We start from the raw sequence: 22,730 nt of genomic DNA on the forward strand, positions 1-22,730 counted from the left end.
CGCGTCCTCCTAAACCTAATTCCTCCTAACCCTACAACCGAGAGCGCGGAAATATTTTTTATGTTTATTCAACTCAACGAAGACCCATCGCCCTGCTTACTATATTTTAGAGCCGCATGAGTTAATTGAACACACCGCAAATTAGTACAAATCATCGACAGCAGGTATTTTATGTTTATTATGAAATTACTCTGCTTATGCTGTAAAAGAGTTTCGTTATTGAAAAATCACTGTAACACGATAAGTATATTATAATTAAACTCATCAGGGCGGTATACAACATTTTATAGTTTACATCTTCAAGCTGAAAAGAGGATGTACCATCAATTAGTACTTACGGATCATGATGAAGTGAATATTCCTTATGGGCTCTTTCACCAAACTACGACTGAATTGGATATACATAATATCGCGAATGGTCTTATTCAGCAATGTCGCGTGTATGAGTTAGAATTTCGTCAATGCGATCTCAATGAAAACCTCGTAAAGATACTACTGGATAAAATTCGTGGATTTGAATTTGTGGTAAACGCATTCACACATTCCACTCGTAGTCACTGATCATTATAAATTCACGTTCAATATAAGTATGTTATCTGTATAATATTCAGATACGACTTTAAAATAACTTTCATCGTAATCGCGTTGTTCCCTATTACTAGGGTTGCCATACGTCCGGAATTTCCCGGACATGTCCGGAATTTCACTGTTTTTACTGCGTCCGGGAGGAATTTCCGAAATATGCCCAAATGTCCGGAATTTTGAAGACAGCTCATAATATTTTCGTAAATGAACACAAACAAAATTGTTTGTGGGCAGATTTATGAAATTTTTCTTCGCGCTGCGCGCGATTTAGTATCACATATCATCGTTTGGATATCGGGACTACCACCCTCTCAAACACTGCGATAAAAAATATAAAATAGCAATTTACAGAAATAAGTCTAATTGTTATCGCAATTACGAGGTAACGGTATATTCATAGAGTCGGTTGGTGCCGTTTGGATGCTTTATTCAAAGATAGTTTGCCTTTATTCTGGGGTTTACGAAGATGTTGAACGTAATCAGCTTCCAAAATAGGCTGTGAGTATAAATCTGGGCAAATTTGCCGACCATTAATTAGTAATCAGCTGGGCAACACCAAGTTGGAAATGGAGTCGCGACCATAAAAGGTTGGAAACCACCGGATGTGCGGTGCTGCAGTGCGCACCAGCGTTAGGCTGATAAATAATGTTATCGGTGTGACATGATCATGACGACGTACAATTATACGCTACTTGCATTTTCGAAGTCATCATCCTCCACCAGGCACCAGCTCGCCCGCTAACTCTAATCATGTGGGCGGAGAGAGGATCAAAATTATATAATAATATATGGAAGAACCAATATTATTGACATAATTCATAAAATGTCAACATCTAAAAGAACTGTGACGTCGGGCACTATAGGCCTATCTGTTCATTACAACGCATTGTGTCTTATCGCATTGTAGGCTACCTTGTGTGTCTTGTTCAGATGGAAAAAAATATCCCAACGATAAAGTATTATCATTATCGATATTGCTTATCGATTATCGAAGAGGATTAGTTCTCCGCACTCTTCTGTAATTCATTCAAATCATTTGCGACCAGATGCATATAGTAAGCCCCCAGAAGTTGCATCGATTACCGTACGGTGGGCCGATCAGTGTTTATTTGTGCCGGAGTAAGGTGAAAAAATGTGGCTTCGGCCGTGGTTACAACTTACAACACACAGCCACATACTCCTGAACCGGATCGTGACCACCTCTAGTCGGTAGACAAAGCTTTGCTGGTGTGACGTCATATTGATCGAATGTGCTCATGACTCATTTAAAATCCGCTAGTGGGCGCTATAGAGCGTCCGGAATTTGGGTTACAAAAATATGGTAACCCTACCTATTACTAATGTGTTAAGGCGAGAATTGAAGGTAACGTAGCGAACAATGCTCAATTGCTACTTGTATAGGAATCAGTCTCAATAGCGTTATTAGATAGGCTATAGCCAGAGTTGATCAGTGTTAAACTGTTCATAGCTCATTTAGCGTTTTATGCGTTAAGTTTTGCGCTCGTTCAGGTCGAAATAAGAAAACTCAGCGTTACAGCACACGACGACATTGAAAAACTCCTCCCAGTAATATGCGAGTTGATGAAGGAGTGTGGTTCGACGGAGCTCAATCTGGAAGAAAGTGATGGATCCGAAGATTTTCTAATCATTTTGGATCAACTTATCAGGCAGCATCAGGTATTGATGATGGGAAAAGCTAGGCGCTAATCTAGTATAGAACCTCTCGAAGTGAGATTTCCTAATACCTCATTCCTATAGGTGAAATTACGAAACCTCAATCTCAGCTACAGGGAAAACATTAACTTTACGCAACTCGCGACTATTATTTCGAACGATCTAACCTATTTGTCACTTGTGAACTCGCACTTGCAGTCAAAAGATTTCGTTGCTCTACAGCTCAAAAACAGTAAGGTATGCGCGATTATTGCTGTGTATAGTCGTTAATGATCACATTCTGTATGAGCGATTGTGCGGAGATGGATGGATAGAGCAAATTCTAGTTTAATCTTAGCACATTTCGCGTATATTATGACGTGAGTGGCTAATCAACATATTTTTCCGTTATCAGTTTGAAATGTTTTATATCTGATCAATGCTGATCGTAAATTGACAGTTTCCTATATTTGTTCAGCTCCAATATCTTGACATCAGCTACAATCAGCTGGATGAAGAGTGTATGACCGCGCTGCCTGCCTTACTTTGTAAAGACAAAGCGGTTACTCTTATCATGAAGGGGTGTGACCTTACACCCGAGGAAATGCGGGCTTTTGAAAGTTTTGCTTCTATCGAGGTACTCACTCGTTTCTATAGTTTTGTGTGTCATTTTGAAATAAATTACTGTATTTGTAGGTCGAAAACCTTGATCTGAGTTATAATACGGATATGGAACCGACAGGTTTGAAAGAAGTTGGATGCTTTGTAAGAAAGCATAACACGAAAAACGTTCGACTTTCAGCTTGCGAATTGGACGAAGACTCACTAATCTCATTAAATAAAGGTCTCGGAATTCATGAGGTGATCATTTGAACAAGATCCGTTATGTTTTCTAACTGAAATAATCAATCACAGTGTCATGCTTATGTGAGTTTTAGTCATATTCAAGCATGACATTTCATCGATCGATAGAACTTTTATCATCAATAAAGTGTTTATGATCACATCTGAAAATAAATACTATCACTGCTTCTAAGCAAGAGGTTTTTTCAATCGTTCATTCATTTTAAAGCTAGTTTAGATGGTTTCTTCAATAACCTTTCGAGCTTCATTATTGTCTTCGGTGTTGCATCAGTTTTGCTATTAGGAGCAGAATTCGCAAAAATTGCTCAACTGTTGATAAATAATATTATGACTAATCTATTACAGGTGTCTAGTCGTTTGTAGTCTCGTAAAATATTTGAACATTACACCATGTTTTAGCTGCATTCGCTGGATTTAAGTAGAAATCCTGGCATTTCATCCTGCTACAAAACACTAACTAAAGTCCTGTGCAATTCCCACGTGGAAGAATTTAATCTGAGTAATTGTAAGATGCTTTCCATGCAAATCAGGAATCTGAGCGAAGAGACGGGAAAGCGATGCGCTACAGTAAGATCTTTCTGCTCAATAGTAGATCCGATGTAGCGATGCAGTTCGTTTCTGTATTTTTTTAATTGATCTAAATCGCCTATTATTCAATGAACAGCTAAAGGCAATCGACCTCAGTGATAGCAACAGAACGATAGTCGACTTGGAATACGTGAATTCCATTCAGAGCTTCGTGAGATATAATCCTGAATGCCGCGAAGTCAAACTCGTCTTACCGCGCTTGAGTGGGGAAGATAGGAAGACCTTGAGAAAGCAACTGTACTCACCTGGTAAGGAGATATTTTCCGAATAAATATGTATCTAGAGGGAATTAGGCGTTCGTTTTCCTTCACTTGATAATACTTAGCGTGTTCATTTGCCATATTCCATGCAATATTTGATATAATTTGAGCATAACTCTGCTAGGGTTTGCCTAGTGACAGTACTTACTCAAGTTGTTATGGTTATGGTTTAGAGCAGGTGTGGTCAAACTATAGATTACTAACCTACGGATAGATACGCAAGTCCCGTCGTTACGCTCCGGCAAGCAGTTACACTTATTGCTCAGCAATCTAAAAGCAGCATAATTGGTGGTGTCACAACTTGCGACCTGAGGGGTGAAATTTATTGAAACTGGTCTTAATCGAGAGCTACTGTCGCACTGATTCTGAGAATACAAATTAAAATCTTGTCAGGAAATGGAACCATGCCAAACCATCCCTCAAAGTCTGAAAATCGGCATTGTTCTGAACAATCGCTTGACGAAATTGGCCATTGTTATGTTCATCCTGTTGCGGTGGTGCCATTGTTGGAACAATGCCGATTTTCAGATTTTGAGGGCTGTTTTGAGGTGGTTCCATATCCCGGCACGATTTTAATTTGTATTTTCGGAATCAGTGAGGCAGTAGCTCTCGATTAAGACCAGTTCCATTACATTTCAGCCCTCGGGCCGCAAGCTATACCTCCACCAATTATGCTGCTTTTGGATTGCTCAGCAACAAGGGTAACTGCTTGCCGGAGCGTAACGATGGGACTTGCGTATCTATCCGTAGGTTAGTAATCTATAGTCCAACTGAGCCCTCGATATCCGATGCATAGAAACCGGATGCAATACAGATGCTATTACAGTTGCCTACTACAACTTAATGAATTATAACGCTAATATTCACTCCGATGTTGTGAAACGAAAAGGCTGACAAAACACCTAATATTAGTCTACATTTGCGAGCTAATGCGTGGAACAATATTAATACTAATTAGCGAAGGTATTGTTTGGTGGATGCACGTGAGGCGAGTAAGGTAATTTATGACATTTAGACAGCGGTGTCAAAACAAGGATATTTACGTCACTGAATTTAAGGCTGACAAACAACCTAATATTAGATTACATTTGCAAGCTAATGCATGGGTAAAACAGTCGAAGGTATATTCGGAAGCGTATTCGGATCCCTGTTTGAGCTATTATTGATCCCAAGAGCTATTGGTACCTATTTTGTGATACGACTGTTGATATACAATGTTCTTTCCAATTCTCTACTACTTGCTGACGATTACCCCTGACGAGTGTCAGCCGAAAATATTCGGGTTCATTTCAATATGAATATACTATTCAATTGTATAATTATTTAAGCATAATGTATAGTCATGTAGATTGTAGGTGTACATCAGACTTGTTTATTCACTTCCGTCGACTGACTTTTATAACACATTTTACACAATCAAATACACATGTGCAGTTAATAATATCTCTCAAGCATGAAAATGATGTGATCGAAATGTACGTTCTATTACAAATTTATCTCTAAACAGAATATTCATCCAACGCTGAACGTTGCGTAATGCCCAATGCGAATATAGCCGAAAAGATTTCCGCAGGAACAGGATTTGGATTTGAAAATATTAAAGTGTTGTTAACCACAGATTTCAAAATTACAATGAACGTTATCAGAAAATCGTGACTCGAGTCTGACTCCTTACGATGAGATGCTAATGGAATATTTGAGCGATATCGCACTGCGCTAAACGCAGTCTCCAAGCGGTTTCGTTATAAAGATGTTGAATTCAATGTAACATTATCGAGTATAGTAGCCACCTATTTTATGCTTACTTCTTGATTTACACCCAAAGCTGTCATACACATTGACTACGGTTTTTATAATTTGGAAAAGCTAGTTTTAGTTACGGATATTGAAAAATGAGTAATTCTAGTTCTAGTTGTAGATTTCGAAAAAATTCAGTAGTTCTAGAATACTAAATTAGCGTCTTGCGTAGCTTTTGAGTGTAATTTAACCCTTGAGTAGTCTCGAGGATGATTTATGCAAGTCAAAATTGACTTTTTATGAAATGAACGCTATAATGATATCGATTTCACGTGCGTCAAACTAGCAAATCACTCCTACTTCCCATTTTGTTTTGTTTTATGACTCAGCGAAAACGGTTATTGCACAATCTATCTCTAATATGCTGTAATATACATGTTCAGACTTGTCTATTCACTTCCGTCGACTGACTTCTATAACACATTTTACACAATCAAATACACATGTATAGTTAATAATATCTCCCAAGCATAAAAATGATGTGATCGAAATGTACGTTTTATTGCAAATTTATCTCTAAACAGAATATTCATCCAACGCTGAGCGTTGCGTAATGCGCAATGTCTATGCTCTAATTCCAATTCTAATCGAATGTATGAAATCTTTCTATGGTCTAATTTTAATTCTAATCTAATGTCTGGTTTTCCTGGAAATGCTACAGGAGAACTGTATAGTGCGAAACAAGCCAAGCTTGCTGTACAGTAGGGGTGTTAAAAATGACTTCTTAATCTCAAATTCTACTGGCTACTTGATAAAATTGCTAGATTACCGAATTGAAGCCTACACACCAAATTTGGTTCAATTCCAACCAGTAGCCGCATTGCTACAGGAGAAGAAAGTTTTTTATTTATTATTTAAAAATTAGTAAAAAAAAATTCGAAATTTTCTGTTCACCCACGAAATTGTAAGGTTGTCTATAAAAACGATGCCCACCAAATTTGGCTCAATTCAAACCAGTCGAAAAATTTGGATTTGACTAAATTACTATTTACGGTGGGCACAATTGTAATAAATGATTAAGAATCGGTCACCGTAAATACTATTTTATTCAAATCCAAAATTTTGCGACGCCAATAACTCCGCTTTCACTGGTTGGAATTGAGCCAAATCGGTTGAGCATTGTTTCTATAGACAACCTAACAATTTAATGGGGTGAACAGAAAATTTTAAATCTTTTTTATTCATTTTCATATAATAAATAAAAAAACTTTCTTCTACTGTAGCAATGCGGCTACTGGTTGGAATCGAATAAAATCTGGTGTGCAGGCTTCAATTAGGTAACCTAACGATTTTATCAAGTAGCCAATAGAATTTGGAAGAAAAAGTCATTTTTGAACAGTGTACAGACATTTGCTATTCTCGTGCTCATAAGATGAACTATGATTTGATATTAACGGAGTTTGATTCAACTTTTCACGATTTCAGTAATTCTAATTCTAATCTAATTTGAAAAAAACAACAAAACTGTTAGCTAGGATTATTATTTTAATCTAATTTCAAACTGTGTAGCTATAATTTTAATTCTACTCTAATTCGAAAAAATAAAATAAAACTTGTAGTTGTAATCTAATTCCAATCTAATTTGGAAAAAGGGAACGTTTTCTAGTTGTCCAAGTCTGCCTGTTACAGGCGGTTTTCATGAAAACTATCCATAAATTTCCATCTTGTCGATGCCTAATTGCCCACACGTACAGTGATCGTGTGTGAATATGTTTCCTATAGCGGTAAGTTCACCCTATCGGCCACAGTCTGAGCTGCAATGCCTTAGCAAGTGAAACATCTGATTTTTTGTAAGTACTTTGTGAAAATATATATACTTCGTAACGGCTTCTATTTATGTGGTCATTCGTTAAGTTATGCATGTTAACATATGTGCCTGTTAATTGGGTTGTGAATATGCATTTTGATTTCAGGATGATGCCACAAGTTCTTGCTAAAGATAGTGACTCAACCTTCGCCGTACAAGAGTGTTTTGCGAAAACCTGGAGGAGGCGACTTCCCGATATTACATGGGCGACGTTCTTCGAGCAGTATTTTCAGTGAATTTTTTTTTCTCCGTCGCCGGGATCTCTGTTTTTGTTATTTCACGAAATATGTTTCCATTTTATGTTAATATGGTTCAATTGATATCGAATATATGCAATCAAGACTGTTTATTTGCAATAGTTTGCCATTTGGAAGAAGATACAGGATATCAAGTAGGGTGTATATATTAAAATTGAACCCCTATCAATTCTAATGGGTAGGGTGAAATATCCGATGTACACCGCAAGGAAGGGGGTGAATCTGGTCATATACAACGGCAGGGTTACGTAAGTTCTGTTTTCGTGTACCACCTTTTGGGGTGTGTATAACCACTCTTTTCGCTAAGAGTGTACGACCATGACTATTCAACGCTTCTACTGACGGATCGTTAGTTTATCTCCAAATTTTACGACAACAGTTTTTTCCGGCAAATGATAGTGGGTACTTTTCAGCCATGATCTCAGAGCCATTTTTCACATCACGAAACATCCAGAAAGAGGTAGGCTTAATCAAGCCATAATCGCAGTTTATCTACTAAGCGTATCTAAACCGTTGAAAATGTATTCCCTAATGACAACTGTGCGATACTCAACAATAACAAAACGCAGCTGTTCGAACTTAGCGGATCCCATACAGCATTGCTAGCTCTAAATACTCCATTGAAAAATCTATTCCCCAATGAGTTAGATAACAGTGCGTTACTCGTAGCGATTCAATCGTATACTCTATAATATCAAAAAACGCAAATGACTCGGTGGATATCACTGCTATCTCTAAATACTAGTTGCATAGCTGAGGCTAAATGCCGTAAATGACTACTGGGTTGGCCGAGTGGTTGAGGCGTTGGGCTTAAGTTCCAATGAGCAAGTGTTCACGTGGGACGTGCAAACCTATACCAGTTCATCGGGTCAAATCGCAAATATTTCATTAGCAACTCGTCGTAAGGTTTTCTCCACCTGCGTATTTGCTTTAACGCTTGAGCCGTCGATTTCGTACATGATAAAATTTCTAGCTAAGGAATATGCCGTGGATATAATTTCATCCTTTTCTTCAGTGAGCGCAGGTGATACTCGCAATGATGCCATGGCTTTGAAGATAACAGTGAGCTCATGTGCACCAACCAAATCAGCGCAATACTTTTATAAGTGATACCACGCGACAAAATGCTTCCATCCGCCATTTTGTTCTATTCACTTTCTAAATCTTTCTCAGTGTTATTGGACTGGAACCAAGCAATCTCTCATGCAGCAAAAGTCGCTCTCGTAATAACTAAGGCTAAGCTAATCAACTATGCAGTCATAATGACGTAATCATTACTGCACATGCTTCAATCGCAATACGCAATCATAATTACTAACCAAAGTAATCAACTACGCATATGACGTAATCATTACTGAACATGCTTCAACTGCAATACGCAATCATAATGAAGGTAATAAACTTACGCAATAATGATGTAATAATATCTCAGCGTTACTGAACTGGAACTATGCTATCTCTCACACAACCAAAACCTCTCTCGTATTGGAAACACGCCCACATTTTTCTGCGTTCTGATTGGCTAAGAGGTGTCACGTGATTAAATACTCGAAGGCCATTGGTTCGCATGGCGATACTCTATCTATTACTACTCTCACACTACTTTTCAAGTAGTTATGATTTTAGACTACTTCTATTTCTACTTGACAGTTTTCAGTTTTGTAGGCAAAAATAAGCGTAAAATACCTACTTACTTACTTACTTGTGAACCACCACTCTTACTTCTACTTGAGTAGAAATTCCGGCGTTACTTCTACTTCTACTTGAGTAGCGACGGTGACTACTTTGACCACCTCTGCAAATGAGTCGCGGGCGGTCGCAGTAGCAAATATTCAAATGAGAGATTTGAAAGTCGAAGCGTCGAATGGTTTCATATGAGCAGCAGTTGAACATGAGTCAGTCGACCCTGAGGAACACACGAACGCATCAGTTTTCGATCGGGGCGTTGCTCGTCTTCGCCCACGCGGAGAATTAACGGGAATCTAGTAAATATTCCCGAGTCTCTAATATGCGGAGATTGGCGCACAGTGCGGCAACACAACGGAGCCAGCGGAGACGCTGGTGTGAGTCCCGGTGAGTGAGAGTTTTCTGTTGTTGGTAAGGGGCGGAAACCCTGCCCAGTGCTCTGAATGTGTACGTCAGTGGTTCCCAACCTTTCTCGTCTCGTCGCCCCCTTTTAAATCTCGACACAAACTTTCGCCCACATATTTACGGATCCGAAATCGGGAAGTTTATTCACCCAAATCTGATCGCTGGTGAATTCACTAAAAATAAGAGGTCATTTTTCCGAGGTGACATATGCTCGGAAAACCGATTTACGTGTTCCGTTGAGTATAGCATGAGTTTTTTCGCGTCACAGGCAGAATAAGCCGTCTTCACATACATTTTTTGACCGTGTTAATAAAATATATCTCATTGGACGTGCTAAAATTTCCGCCTCGTGGCCCCCTATCGCCTCCACCCCCCCTCAGTCAACCCCTTGGGTATTTTGGCCCACTTTCGACCGCTGCGGTGGCACGTCGTGTGAACTCGTCGCGAAACGCAGATTCTTCTATCTCCAATAACTATTAACCATTTGTAATTAAGCAATTACTATCACACTGTTTCGTTTCCATCGGACTATAGACGTATGGGAAGAAACACTTTTGGGGATGCGAAAAAGTAATTTCAAATTGACCGTAACCCACAAGTGTATTATCCGGAATTACAATGCACGTAGTGGCTTCAACTCACTACTCGGAGATTCAGCAGAATAACACTTTATCCGCATTTGACTTTAGATGGTAATATATTTATAGTGACAACAAATTTAAGCGGACACACTGTATCGAGTTCCAAAATTATTGCATTTGGCTCTTAAACATATATGGGTAGTAGTTGGTGATGTCCATTCTCGTTATTGGTATAGAATAAGGTTACCATACGTCTACTAAAAAATATCGCCCACGTTATGAACCATTGTGTTAAGCGGGGCCAATCTTTTTGCTATTCACGGCCGCATTTCGATTAGGCCTACTCGTGTAGCCTACGGCTGCATTCCAGAACATGATCGTATATGAGCTAACTTGACGCCAAACACCCATGCAAAACTGTCCATGTTCATTTCTGAACTGTCCACTTTCTGGTGAAGTCCAGGCTATTTTATTTATCGATATCGGCTTAGCATACTGCGCACCGAAATCGCGGGTGGCCAATGGTCATGGTATAATGGCTACTGAGGATCCGTTATAGTCGCGGTAAGCGCGAACATTTTTTCTGGTTCACGAATGCATTGATTCATTAATATTAGTAGATTCAAATATTGCGATCAAACACATCCTTTCTCAGTCCATGTGATCTGATTAACTGGTAGAGTTGAGGGAGAGGGTCATCTTTTCGAAAAGTTAGGGGATGTTGTAAATGATGATGCATCTTTGGGTGGGCCAATTGTTGATAGTTCCTTTGTTGCATGCTGTTATTTCCTGACCTTCCATCAGGATTGTCGGTGTACTGTAGTGCAGGGGTACTCAACCCGCGGGCCGCATGCGGCCCGCAGACGTTAATCTTGCGGCCCGCGACATCTTTAATGAAGAACGCATTTACTACTGGCACTGTAATGTTGCTTGATAATTTAGCCACTTATTTCTCTAATGTCATTTGAATACTTATTCTTTGATGTGTTCTGGTTTCTTGATATCTGTTCGAGTTTAGATTTGTTTTAATTGGCATTCCTCTGGACCCTGGTTCGGCGAAAATTGTGTTGGTAACGCTGCGCGTGGAACAATGAATTTTCTTTCTCATATATAATTGGAAAACTGATTTGTCGAAGAACAATTGTTGTAACGAAGCGAATAAGCTTAAAATGTTACAACGAAAGTTTCTTCTGGACTTATACATATCGTCGGATCTTGAAAAACAATGCTAGCTAGGTGTGAATCCCAGCAATCCATATTTTGAGGCATTGTTAATATTGCCGACGACGTTACAGACGCATTGGAATGTCGCTAATAGTGCGGAGCATGGACCGACGCAGGATTGGCTATCCGGCCGGATTTTTACAATTTCGGCCGGACCGGATCGGAGCCGGATCAGTACTTTTTCTGTTACGATCGGAGCCGGATCACTACTTTTTTGATACGGCTGGAGTCTTTATGAATAAGCATGACTTTTATAACTAAATAACTACCAACCAACCACACGCAAGTAACCGCCAAGCCGCTGCGAACATAAACCAGGCATATTTATCAATTCACGGAACCCCCGTACCGTGTAGGGCCGGATTTCTGGCCGGACTTTTCATTTTTGGCCGGAGCCGGATTGGAGCCGGATCGGTACTTCTCCTGATACGGCCGGAGCCGGATCGGAGCCGGACCAGAGAATTTGTCGATCCGCTCCGCACTAATCGCTAAACCCTAGAAATCTGCTAGAGAAGGTGTGATTTCAATAAAACTTTAACATACTGTGCTTATACCCGGTGTTTCCGGAACAGCAAGGACACCATTAGGCCTACATGACAAATTTCGAAGCTTCAGTTGTCTGATGCAACCGCCAGGGCATGGTATGGTATGGTATGGTATGGTATGGAAGTATGGTATGGTATGGATCGATATTTTGGTATGGAATATGGAACAATGCAAGTATGGTATGGAATGGAAGATTTTAATCTATGGTATGGAACGACATTTCCATACTTCCATACTTTGGTGTTTTATACATTTTATCGTGATCTGTGCAAGCTTCATGAAGCGTACGTTGTTCGCTGTTCGCGGAATACTATCGCTTTTATTATGTGTGAACGTGAACTACTGAACGCTGTGTAGGATCAAATACACGTTTGTGCAACGGTTTTAGGAGCACTCGGAATGACATGATTTTGTGATGTAATAATGACAACAGTAATGTTGTTGTTGTTGTTGTTAGTATTGTTCATATGGTGTTCGGCTACTATGGCCTTTTACACCAGGTCTCAAGAGTCTGATAGATCCATTAGCGTCACAACTGTCTGTAATGTTGATCCGATATTCTATTGAGTCTAGACTAGGGTTGCCATATTTTTGTGAAGCAAATTCCGGACACTTTTTAGCGCCCACTAGCGGATTTTAAAATGAGGTGTTACACATTGACCGTCAATATGACGTCACACTAGCAAAGCATTGCTCATCGACTGTATACACTATACAGGAATGAAGTGGAGCATAGGTCATGAATTGGGCCATCTGTAATGTGAGCTCTGGTGATTGCTACTTGCTAGGGTTTGCAATAGATTCCTCCACGGGCCGGATGAAATCATCCGGCGGGCCGTGTTTGGCCTGTCAGGTTTGTGTTTGACAGCCCTGCTATACAGCTACGTCGGTGCGGCTATCTGTTTATGTGTTTTAATCAGGTCCGAAACAACATTTTTTCTCCCCCCTTACTCTTACTCACGGCCTAGGAAGCTGATTACGTCCAACATCATCGCGATCTCCAGCTAAAGGCGGACGACCCCAAGATTTGGAGCCACTGTCTGTGATTGAAGCATCCAATCGGCCTTAACCAACTCTAGGAATATACCGTTAGCTTATAATTGCGATTACAATCAGACTTATTTCAGTAAATGATGGTTATTTATATTTATTTTGATTGCGTTTTTTGGCGAGGGTGGTTGGTGCCTGGATCCCATACTAATATCATTATACACTGCATTAACTCGCCCGCGCCGCGAAGAACAATTTTGAATAGCATAAATCTGCTTGAAAATACTATTGTTTATGTTGATTTACGAAAAACTTTTGAGCCTGCTTCAAGCCTTCAAAATTCCGGACATTTCGGCATATTTTAGAAATTCCTCCCGGACGCAGATTTTTCAGTGAAATTCCGGACATGTCCGGGAAATTCCGGACGTATGGCAACCCTAGTCTAGACGCGACGTCTCCGATCATAGTCTATCATGTGACGCAATAATTGGTAATGTTGGCTACTCCAACGACCTCATTCCTTGAGTGACGAGAGCTTACAAGCAATCATGATGCAACGTACTTAATGCTCAATGTGATTGATGATTACATTTCTTCTGAAACATTATCCGCACATTTATTCTATTCACATACCGAGATATCTTATTGATCATATTTCAAACGCTCTCGCATTAGGATTATAGATCAGGGAGTGGGGTAGATTTAGTTTGAAATTCTCGCCACACTATCCCCAACCAAATACTGTACTAATAATCAGATCGCTGCAGTATTGATCGCCTGCAGCTGGGATATTTTATGGGTGCGCCTATATAAGCTATATTATAAATTATTTTGCGAGTATTTACTTCAAACTGGCATGTGCCTCATGCCAAGCCAATGTACCGGAAATGCGATATATTCTTATGGAGCAGGGGCGTGCAACTTCTCTAGTCAGCGGCCGGATACAGGAAAATTAAGTTTGGCGGCCCGATTGCTGAATGGATAAATTATTCGCCCATATATACAAGGAATAAATCGTATATATTAAATGTATTTTATCGACAGCAATGTCACTTCAAAGCCATTTGTCGCCGATAATGAAAATACAATGTGGATTTGAGAACAGCATTGTCATACAGGCGCCGCCATGTCTGCTTCTCTCTGATCAACTAACTCACAGTGCAATCCCTAATTAAGATTTCAAAGCGTTTGATAAGCCCCTTTACCCAAAAAGATATCAATTCATTAGGGTTGAGTACATCGTAAATGCCGATAATGCAAGTCTTCTCGCTTCGAAGAACTTACCCGTAAGCTCCACTCTCGCACGCTGCGCAGTGCGCAGACCTATGTAATAACATGCGGTCACTAAAATTTGACGTTTAGGCAAGTAGTGGGGAATCTCGGCAGACTGGGGCCGCGGGCCACATTATCATGTAAGACGGAAAACTGTCCGCGGGCAGGACAAAATCTCGTTGCGGGCCGTATGTTGCCAGTCCCTTTTATGGACGGTCCTAGATAACAATCTGCTGACTATCTCAATTTGCTCGCGAGAGCTGTAGAGTAGAGGTACACGGCACCTCACCAATGTGAACTATACCTCACCAAGACAGACTCTGTGAAACTATTACCAGGAGTTAGATTCGCATCATGACATCCAAAATATCAATAATATAGGTGCTAGAAGAGGTACTATACTTACGATATTGAAGTATTTGAAAGTATGGAATATGTATCAAGTATGGTATGGAACAATGTTGGTATGCTATGGAAAATTGCAGGTATGGTATGGAGAGAGTAAGGCAAGTATGGAGTATGGAAAATTCTCGTTCCATACCATACCATACCATGCCCTGGCAACCGCGACCAGTAGAGTAGCAGCAATGGCAGTCTATCTTTTATCGTACGTTGCCGCGTATACCATATTAGCCTATAGCATTGGACGAATCCGCCGACGTTGCATAGCATTTTATCAGAGTGGATAGGAAATGCTGAAAAGGCAAACGTGGGGGGCATGGGGCCAGCGAAAAACATCAACTTGACAAAGCAGACTTCTGGAACTATTGCTGACCCCGAAACGCCAGACTTCTTTTCAAAGTGATAATGGCATCGGTAACGAAAAAGTTACCGTAATATGCCGCTGGGAGATATATATTCTCACAAAAAACGGCAACTCCTAACTTACGAACGCAGTCCATTATTGCTTAAAAATGCATTAAAATGTACTTATCGTCCGTATACGACTGGTAAATAGGCTACAGTAGCCTAAATTTAATAGTAGCCCACAAATACATATTAATAATGATCTGCGGCCCGCGACGTCTTTTGCTGGTAAAATGCGGCCCGTTATACATGTGAAGTTGAGAACCCTTGCTGTAGTGGAAAGTTAGGGAATCGCTCAAACTTAGGGCTACCTGAAACATATTTCTTTCGTGGGGAGTGAAAGATTCCGAGTTGGTATTTTTATATGAGGCGCATCCTATTCCTCTGCTGCTCGCATCTGTAGGCCTACTGTGGGGCTTAGATTTCATAAGACACTGCTATATATTAAAACCGAAAAATGAAGTCGCATGGAATCGCGCATTGAATCGCCAACACTTACTAATTGAATAACGCGTCGACGGCGGCCGTATAAATTTCCTTCTACGGCCGCAGATTGGCCACCCACCCCTGGGTCAGACGTTGTATAATAAACAAAACTGATTTTTTAAACGTTAAGAAATCATGCCGCTATTGCGCAGATATTTTCAAAAAAAGTAGTATGAGCCTACGGTCAAATTGACTTTGTTGGGTAAGATCACCATATTTTGGGATCTGGAAATGAGGACGCTCTTTACAAATCAAAAAGTTAGATTACCGGACTAGAAACCCAGCAAACACATTACGGCAAGCGGTTATCCGTCGGATAACTTGTCCTTTGGCCCAGATTCATCCTAGTGCCATCCGGTTGCACCGAGCGTGTCGACTCCTGGTGTTATCCAATGGGTGACCACTGACCATCCAACAAGTCATTTCTGAGTCACTTCCTGGCCACTGTAGGGACAAAGTCCGGTTGGGACCGATATCCATACACTATCCACTGATCAACCCTCTGAATACTAGCTAGCTCCTGAACCTGCATATTTCCTTACCACAGGTTAGGCGACGCACAAATACACTTACACAAGATTGATTTTCAGGCAAAAAGCTTATATTATCGAATTGTCAACAATAAAAACTAAGCAGCAACGAGTAAAATTAACAACGGCTCTAAATCACGTCAAAATCAATCACTCACTCACTCAAGTTCAAGACATACAATAAAGCAACAGGTGGACTCAAAAATATCACAAGCAGTCGATCAATTAATCAATCAGGCTAAAAATAGGATGACTACGAAGTATGTACACTGGGAGGATTACAGAATACCACACATACACAACTTATCAGAAATACCAGAGGTTGGCAAGTTTTGAAAATCATTATAGGCAATAATAAAAACTGCAGCAAAGTAAAGCACAGCATTGAGTCAAAGCAACAATAATTGTCAATCAATCAAGGTAAAGAAGCATGCACACTAGAAGGATTACAGAATACGACACACGGACAAGTGTTGAAAAATTAGGATAGGTCGAAGCAATTGCCTAGAATTATGCCTATGAGAATAAAACAAGACACGCACTGCATTACACATGCACATTAGGGCTCTTCAAAAATAACTTTTTTTTTTCAAATCTACTTGATAAAATTGTTAGGTTACCTAATATAAGCCGACACACAAAATTTGGTTCAATTCCAGCCAGTAACCGCTTTGCTACAGGAGAAGAAAGTTCCTATTTATTATATAAAAATGAATAAAAAATTTGAAAATTTTCTGTTCACCCCATGAAAGTGTTAGGCTGTCTATAGAAACGATGCTCACCAAATTTGGTTCAATTCCAACCAGTGGAAGTGGAGTTATTGCCGTCAAAAAATTTGGATTTGAATAAAATAGTATTTACGGTGAGCACAACTATAATAAATAAACAAAGAATCGGTCACCGTAATTACTATTTTATTCAAACCCAAATTTTTCGACGGCAATAACTCCGCATTTTTTAAGAGCCCTAATGCGCATACACAAATGTATCAGAAAAACAGAGGCTGGCAAGTTTTGAAAATCATTATGCCAACAAGACATAGCGATACATTCAAAATTGCAGTGCAGTAAAAAAAGCACAGCATCGAGTCGAAGCAACAACTGTCAAATCAAGTTGCAAAATTACGTTCACTATATGAGAATACCATAGGAAAAAAAATTCAAAGTGGCAGGTTGAAGTTCTTCAATGACAGTAAAAAGACATGCACCGTTGCACACTAGGGAAATATCCGTTGATATTTAAGAATTAAGATGGCAAGTTTTAAAGGTGAAGAGGTAATACGAATAGAGATACAAAAAAAAACTGGATGTTTTATTCTGGTCAATTGCTCGTTACGACATCCTCCATGTGCAGATCTGTCACACATTGAGCAAGGTGCAGTATAACAAACAAAGCACTTCTACTCGGGTTTCGCCTACTTGTACTGCATGTTTTTTCACTACTTCTACTTAGGTTTGTCAGACATAACCAGTTAGATAGCTCCTAGAATGTAGTAAATAGTGAATGCAATTTATAAATGGCACTATAATTGGAGTGCCATTATATATTTTTCGCGTACATCCTGCAGTTTTGAAAGCGGCCTCTACCAACTGCAGTAACCTGCAAGTGTGCGACTCGTTCTACTTTTGGAAAATACTCAAGTAGTCACAATTTCAGATCCACCTTTACTTGAGCAGCAAGGATGACTCACTTTCACCACTTTTTGATCGTATATACCGTGTCTAGAGCGGATGAAAATAATAATCAGCAGATTCAACTGTAACTTGTAAAAAATTCCACAGCAAGCAATGCACACTGTCAACCAACAATCTCTCTAGCTGGAAATATCTTCAATCTTCATACAGGTTCAACTTGCAACGAGGTCAAAAGTTGGTATGAGGGAAATGACTTTATACTGCATCCTCTTCCTTGTTTGCGTAAGACTGAGACAGGATACGGACTTGTTCTGCATTCTTGTCCTAAAATAATTAGCAAGAAAATCATTACAAGCGAACATGAAACGATCCTTCAAAATGCTACCAATTCCGAACGCCTTGCAAAATTCATTCAGACACTGACAAAGTACAGCATACTATGCATAAACGCACAAATCATGAATATTAAAATTTATGATCATTATGGAACAGTGGACACTAGGGGTGTTCAAAAAAAACTTTTTTCAAATTTGATTGGCTTAGCTGGCAAATCATTAGGTTACCTAAAATACCTTGCACAAAAAATTTGACTCATTTCAATTCGCAGATGCTGAGGTCATCCAATTAGAAATTTATATCATTTTTCAAATAATAGTATTTACGGTGAAAAATTTCACCACTCCGACATGATCAAATTGCCCAAGATGTAGGGATGCTTTTCCCACTCATTTCCATCTTTACAGGGGCCTATGGTAGAGTTTGGATGAAGACATCGCCAGTTGACCAATAAAAGATATGACACGGATTAGCTGGAAATTAGTAGACTTCATTGAAATAGCTAATAGACACGTTCAAATGATGGTGATATACTTTGCAAATAAACTACTTTTCACACTAATATTAACGACCACGAAAATGAAAAAAAAAAACTGACACATAGGTAAAACAAGGGTAAATATATGAGTATGGTCATGGTCATAGGCGCCGAGTTACGGGGTGGCACCCCATTCAATATGCGGAAACGTCGCCGTCTGCGATTTCAAATTTTCGTATATCTCTATTGTGTAGTCATCTCGATACGACATCAGCGCTGTCAATGAGCAAGTCCGTGATATCGCGTAAATGCCAACAATTTACCATTAACCGATACACACGCAAATAATTGAATACGCAGCTTCGTAGGCGGCGACAAACTAATGCTTGAAACGCCCCAATAAATTGTAACCCGGGATTTCGACATGCATTTGTCGTGTTGTCAGACTAGGTTCCGACCCATTGTGCTGTATTCAAGTTGGTGAATTACTGATTAGATGCGCCAGGTGAGGCCTACAATATCCGTATCGTAGGCCTCGGATGCGTGCTTTTTCGTCTGCTATCATCTGTAGGCTACTAATTCTTGTCTGGTTTATACACTCGCATTTTCTCAATGTCACGTGTCGGTGTTTGATTCGTTGATAATACTGCGCATTGTGCAGTGCAAGGCGTTGAATTACGTTGTCAAATAGTGATGCAACACGAGGTTTTCTGTGGCGTAAATTCTGAATTTATTCGATTAGTTCGAACGGGAACCTTCTATTTTCCAATACAATAAACTTCATTGCTGGACGGACTGGAGCTCAACCATATCGCGGATCGAATTTCAAACCATTTAGCGCGACGCTATAATCGCTGGCATGAAATATCACGTGCGCCAGGCTATGCCTGATATCGTTACCAGCATGAACTATCGAGTCTACAGCAGGACTGGCGCATGTGATAACATCGCTGGCTTAAACTATAGCATCTGCTACAGACATCATATGATTTGCCTGCTATCTCTACTTATTTGATTGTTATGTTATACTGGCTTAAGACTGCCAGCGTCAAATTGAATAAACCTGAATCTGCGCAATTGGCCACGAACAGACGCAAACGAACGTAATTGATTCGCGCTAATACTGAAACATCAGAAGATGCATGTACTTAACCGTAATAAATGATGCTAACTTGGTAAATTTGAAGAAATTTCAAACCCCTCCCTTGTTTCATCTGGTCACCCTATGTAGAAATAGAAGTCGGCGCCTATGAGTATGGTTATGCAATATAACCATTATCCCCTCTGCGCAATATATTAAGACAATCAATATTGCACCTACCTCGTACTGCTGATTTCTGTTTTTGGATGGTGCATGGCGCAACACCGATCTGACTTCAATCTCGTAGTCCTTTTCCGGAACAGTCGTAGGAATATTGCAACAAGCACCTAAACAGGAAGATTATAGTAAACAATTTATAGAGACGACAACTAGTTCAACCTACGATATATAATATATTGTATAAACTCAGTGCAAACAGAGCTTTTTTCCCAGTTCTGCCCAACTTTATCAGTTGCCACACTATTGGGAAACTCAGGGCTACTCAATTAAATATACCATATACTCACCATTTCCAGTAGGAAATTCCCAGCAGAATGAACCTAGACGACTCTCCAGGAAGGGCTACTTGCTGAGACAACGTATCTGAACAGATAAATAACAGTCAGTGGCAACTCAAACACGCAATAACGGGCATGGGTTGATTAAACGCAGTCAAATAATGGTAATCTTATAGCTGGCGAACAGAGCGCAAAATTTAATAAAACAGGTCTCAATATAAAGCTACTTTCGCACTGATTCAGAAAATATAAATTAAAATCTGGTACGGGCACTAAAGCCCCCCGAAAATTGCTTTTAAAATCTGCATTGTTTCTAACAAAGGTAGCGGCAGTAGACAATGACAAATCAAATGTCTAGAACTGATTGTGACATCATTGAACGCCTTGGCGAAGTCGTGCTGAATATAAATTACAATGAAATTCAAGAACCGCTGGGCCGAATGGAACAAACTGTTTTGTAGATCGGCCTGTTGCGTACCAAGAAATATGCGTTGATAGTAAATTCTACGATATATGTTTAAGCTTTTGTGCTATAATTTATACTTATCCAAAATTTTGAATACGCGACGACGCATAAAATACACAAACTATTCACATTACGACTTATTTGCGCTACAGCCATTGATACGACGCGCTATACGCTGAGAATCACGAAGAACACGGCAAGCGACTTCGCCAAGGCGCCCGCCCAATGATGTCACAATCAGCACGAGACATTGAACGGTCATTGTCTACCGACGTTACAATTGATAGAAAAAATACCGACTTTGGCCTTTCGAGGGCGATTTCCGGGGCGTTCCAGTGCCCGGACCAGATTTTAATTTCTCTTTTCTGAGTCAGTGCGAAAGTAGCTTTCTATTGAGACATGTCTAATTAAATTGTTCATTCTGGTCGCCAGCTTTAACATCAACGCTGAGTTATCAAATTGGAAGTTTCTACAGTCATCATTGCATGAGCTGAGCATAGAAAATTTCAAATAATTCATAACTTACATACGGTATACCCAGCTCAGCTTTCTAGACTATAAGAGTTGAATAATTTTTTTACAAATCAAACGGTCACAACTGCAGATGCTGTTTTGATACCACATGGAGGAAATAAGCTCTAACCTGCATTTGGTAAATTGTTGATGCACTGTACGTAAAATCATGACATTACTGGCAGATTTCTTCCTTCACTTTTCTTCAAGATGCTGAGATTTCTTTTCGAACTGTTTCGCACGAGCTGCAGCAAGATCAGTATCACTGGCCGGGTTGGAATCCCGGTACGTTTAGCGTAATATATTTGGTGTGCAGTATCACACCGTGAGAACAGTTAGTAGAATCTTTGGTGTGCACGAGACACCGATTCCATATTGGATCACTGGTATCAGTGGAACATGTGCGTTTTCTTTGAATCTTCTCGTGACCACCCGAATCAGACCTTGAATCGGAATCATATTTGGTAGATCTTCGTATCCGTCGTCTTTTCCCCGCATCCGATGCCGAGCTATCCAAGTTAGTATTGCAATACTCAAACCATAGCGCTGGGTAGAATTGAATATCGGTACTTCAATACTACAATTTGGAAGCCAAGCATTAATATCATGATTGAAATACCAGCAATCACGACTCTTGAGTAGGGATGCCTATCACTCAATTTGGGTTACGGGTCTCATTCAAAAATTCTGATAGCTTGCGGTCAGTCAAGTGTTACCTTCCAATCCATTTCCAGTTATTAATCACAAAACAGTAACTCTTACCTTATGTTGATCAAGAAATCAGGTTTGGTTACAATAAAAGGACGTACTATAACAGTATCAACTCTAAACCTACCTACCTACCTATACCGAACATCCGTCATAATAGCTCTTTAATACTATATAGGGATTCAATAACCAAGCGCATTTTCGTTGTGCACATACGCCACTTCTGACTATGGTTGCCAGTGAACTCGGCCCATGACGAACTCGGCCTATTGAACTCGGCCCATGACGAACTCGGCCTATGACGAACTCGGCCTATGACCAACTCGGCCCATGACGAACTCGGCCTATGAACAACTGGACGAACTCGGCCTATGACCAACTCGGCCCATGGTGAATTTGTTAATAAAAATTATTATAAATGTCGTGAATTGTAATAATTGTGTGCAGACAATGGTGAATTGGTGGTGATGGACATGTCGTATGAATGTTATTACCACTGGGGGCAGTATCGTCAAGAAATAGGCCCTAGACTGAAAAAAACCTCGCACCAACTCAACTATTAATGTGAATTATATTACATAATTATAATATTATCAAGTGATTAGGAGGTTAGGGTTATGATCAGGGTTATGATTAGAGTTAGGTTAGGGTTAGGATT

At 39.9% G+C, this 22,730-nt stretch overlaps 2 protein-coding genes and 1 long non-coding RNA gene across 8 annotated transcripts in view; 1 reads left to right on the forward strand and 2 right to left on the reverse strand.

Moving 5' to 3' along the window:
* LOC145441493 (nicotinate phosphoribosyltransferase-like) overlaps positions 1-22,730 on the reverse strand; it is a 116,203-nt gene that overhangs the window by 24,036 nt on the left and 69,437 nt on the right. The window lies entirely within an intron of this gene.
* On the forward strand, positions 2,043-9,028 carry LOC145441477 (uncharacterized). 5 transcript variants are annotated; one of them, XM_080319350.1, is made up of 7 exons: positions 2,043-2,496; positions 2,717-2,875; positions 2,935-2,980; positions 3,041-3,099; positions 3,502-3,669; positions 3,767-3,938; positions 7,661-9,028. In XM_080319350.1, the coding sequence occupies exons 2-7, from the start codon at positions 2,762-2,764 to the stop codon at positions 7,663-7,665; spliced, it is 564 nt and encodes a 187-aa protein (XP_080175476.1). In that variant the 5' UTR covers positions 2,043-2,496; positions 2,717-2,761; the 3' UTR covers positions 7,666-9,028. The 5 variants fall into 5 exon arrangements, with proteins under 5 accessions (XP_080175476.1, XP_080175479.1, XP_080175474.1 ...); XM_080319353.1 differs by lacking the exon at positions 3,502-3,669 and having other exon boundaries at positions 2,044-2,496; XM_080319348.1 differs by having other exon boundaries at positions 2,332-2,496; positions 2,935-3,099.
* LOC145441478 (uncharacterized) lies at positions 16,388-22,297 on the reverse strand. Its single transcript, XR_013915837.1, has 4 exons — positions 21,495-22,297; positions 20,395-20,470; positions 20,108-20,214; positions 16,388-18,296 (listed from the first exon to the last, which is right to left on the reverse strand). It is a non-coding gene; the product is annotated as an uncharacterized LOC145441478 (long non-coding RNA).

The sequence above is a fragment of the Botryllus schlosseri genome, chromosome 6, assembly GCF_051294905.1.
Source record: "Botryllus schlosseri isolate E-star chromosome 6, Bs_hap1, whole genome shotgun sequence".
In the NCBI taxonomy this organism is placed as follows: Eukaryota; Metazoa; Chordata; class Ascidiacea; order Stolidobranchia; family Styelidae; genus Botryllus; species Botryllus schlosseri.

Coding starts and splice junctions, on each gene's coding strand:
- LOC145441477 (XM_080319348.1), top strand. CDS start 2,762: ATGACCGCGCTGCCTGCCTTACTTTGTAAAGACAAAGCGGTTACTCTT. Junction 2,876..2,934: donor AAAGTTTTGCTTCTATCGAG/GTACTCACTCGT, acceptor CTGTATTTGTAG/GTCGAAAACCTTGATCTGAG. Junction 3,670..3,766: donor CGGGAAAGCGATGCGCTACA/GTAAGATCTTTC, acceptor TTCAATGAACAG/CTAAAGGCAATCGACCTCAG.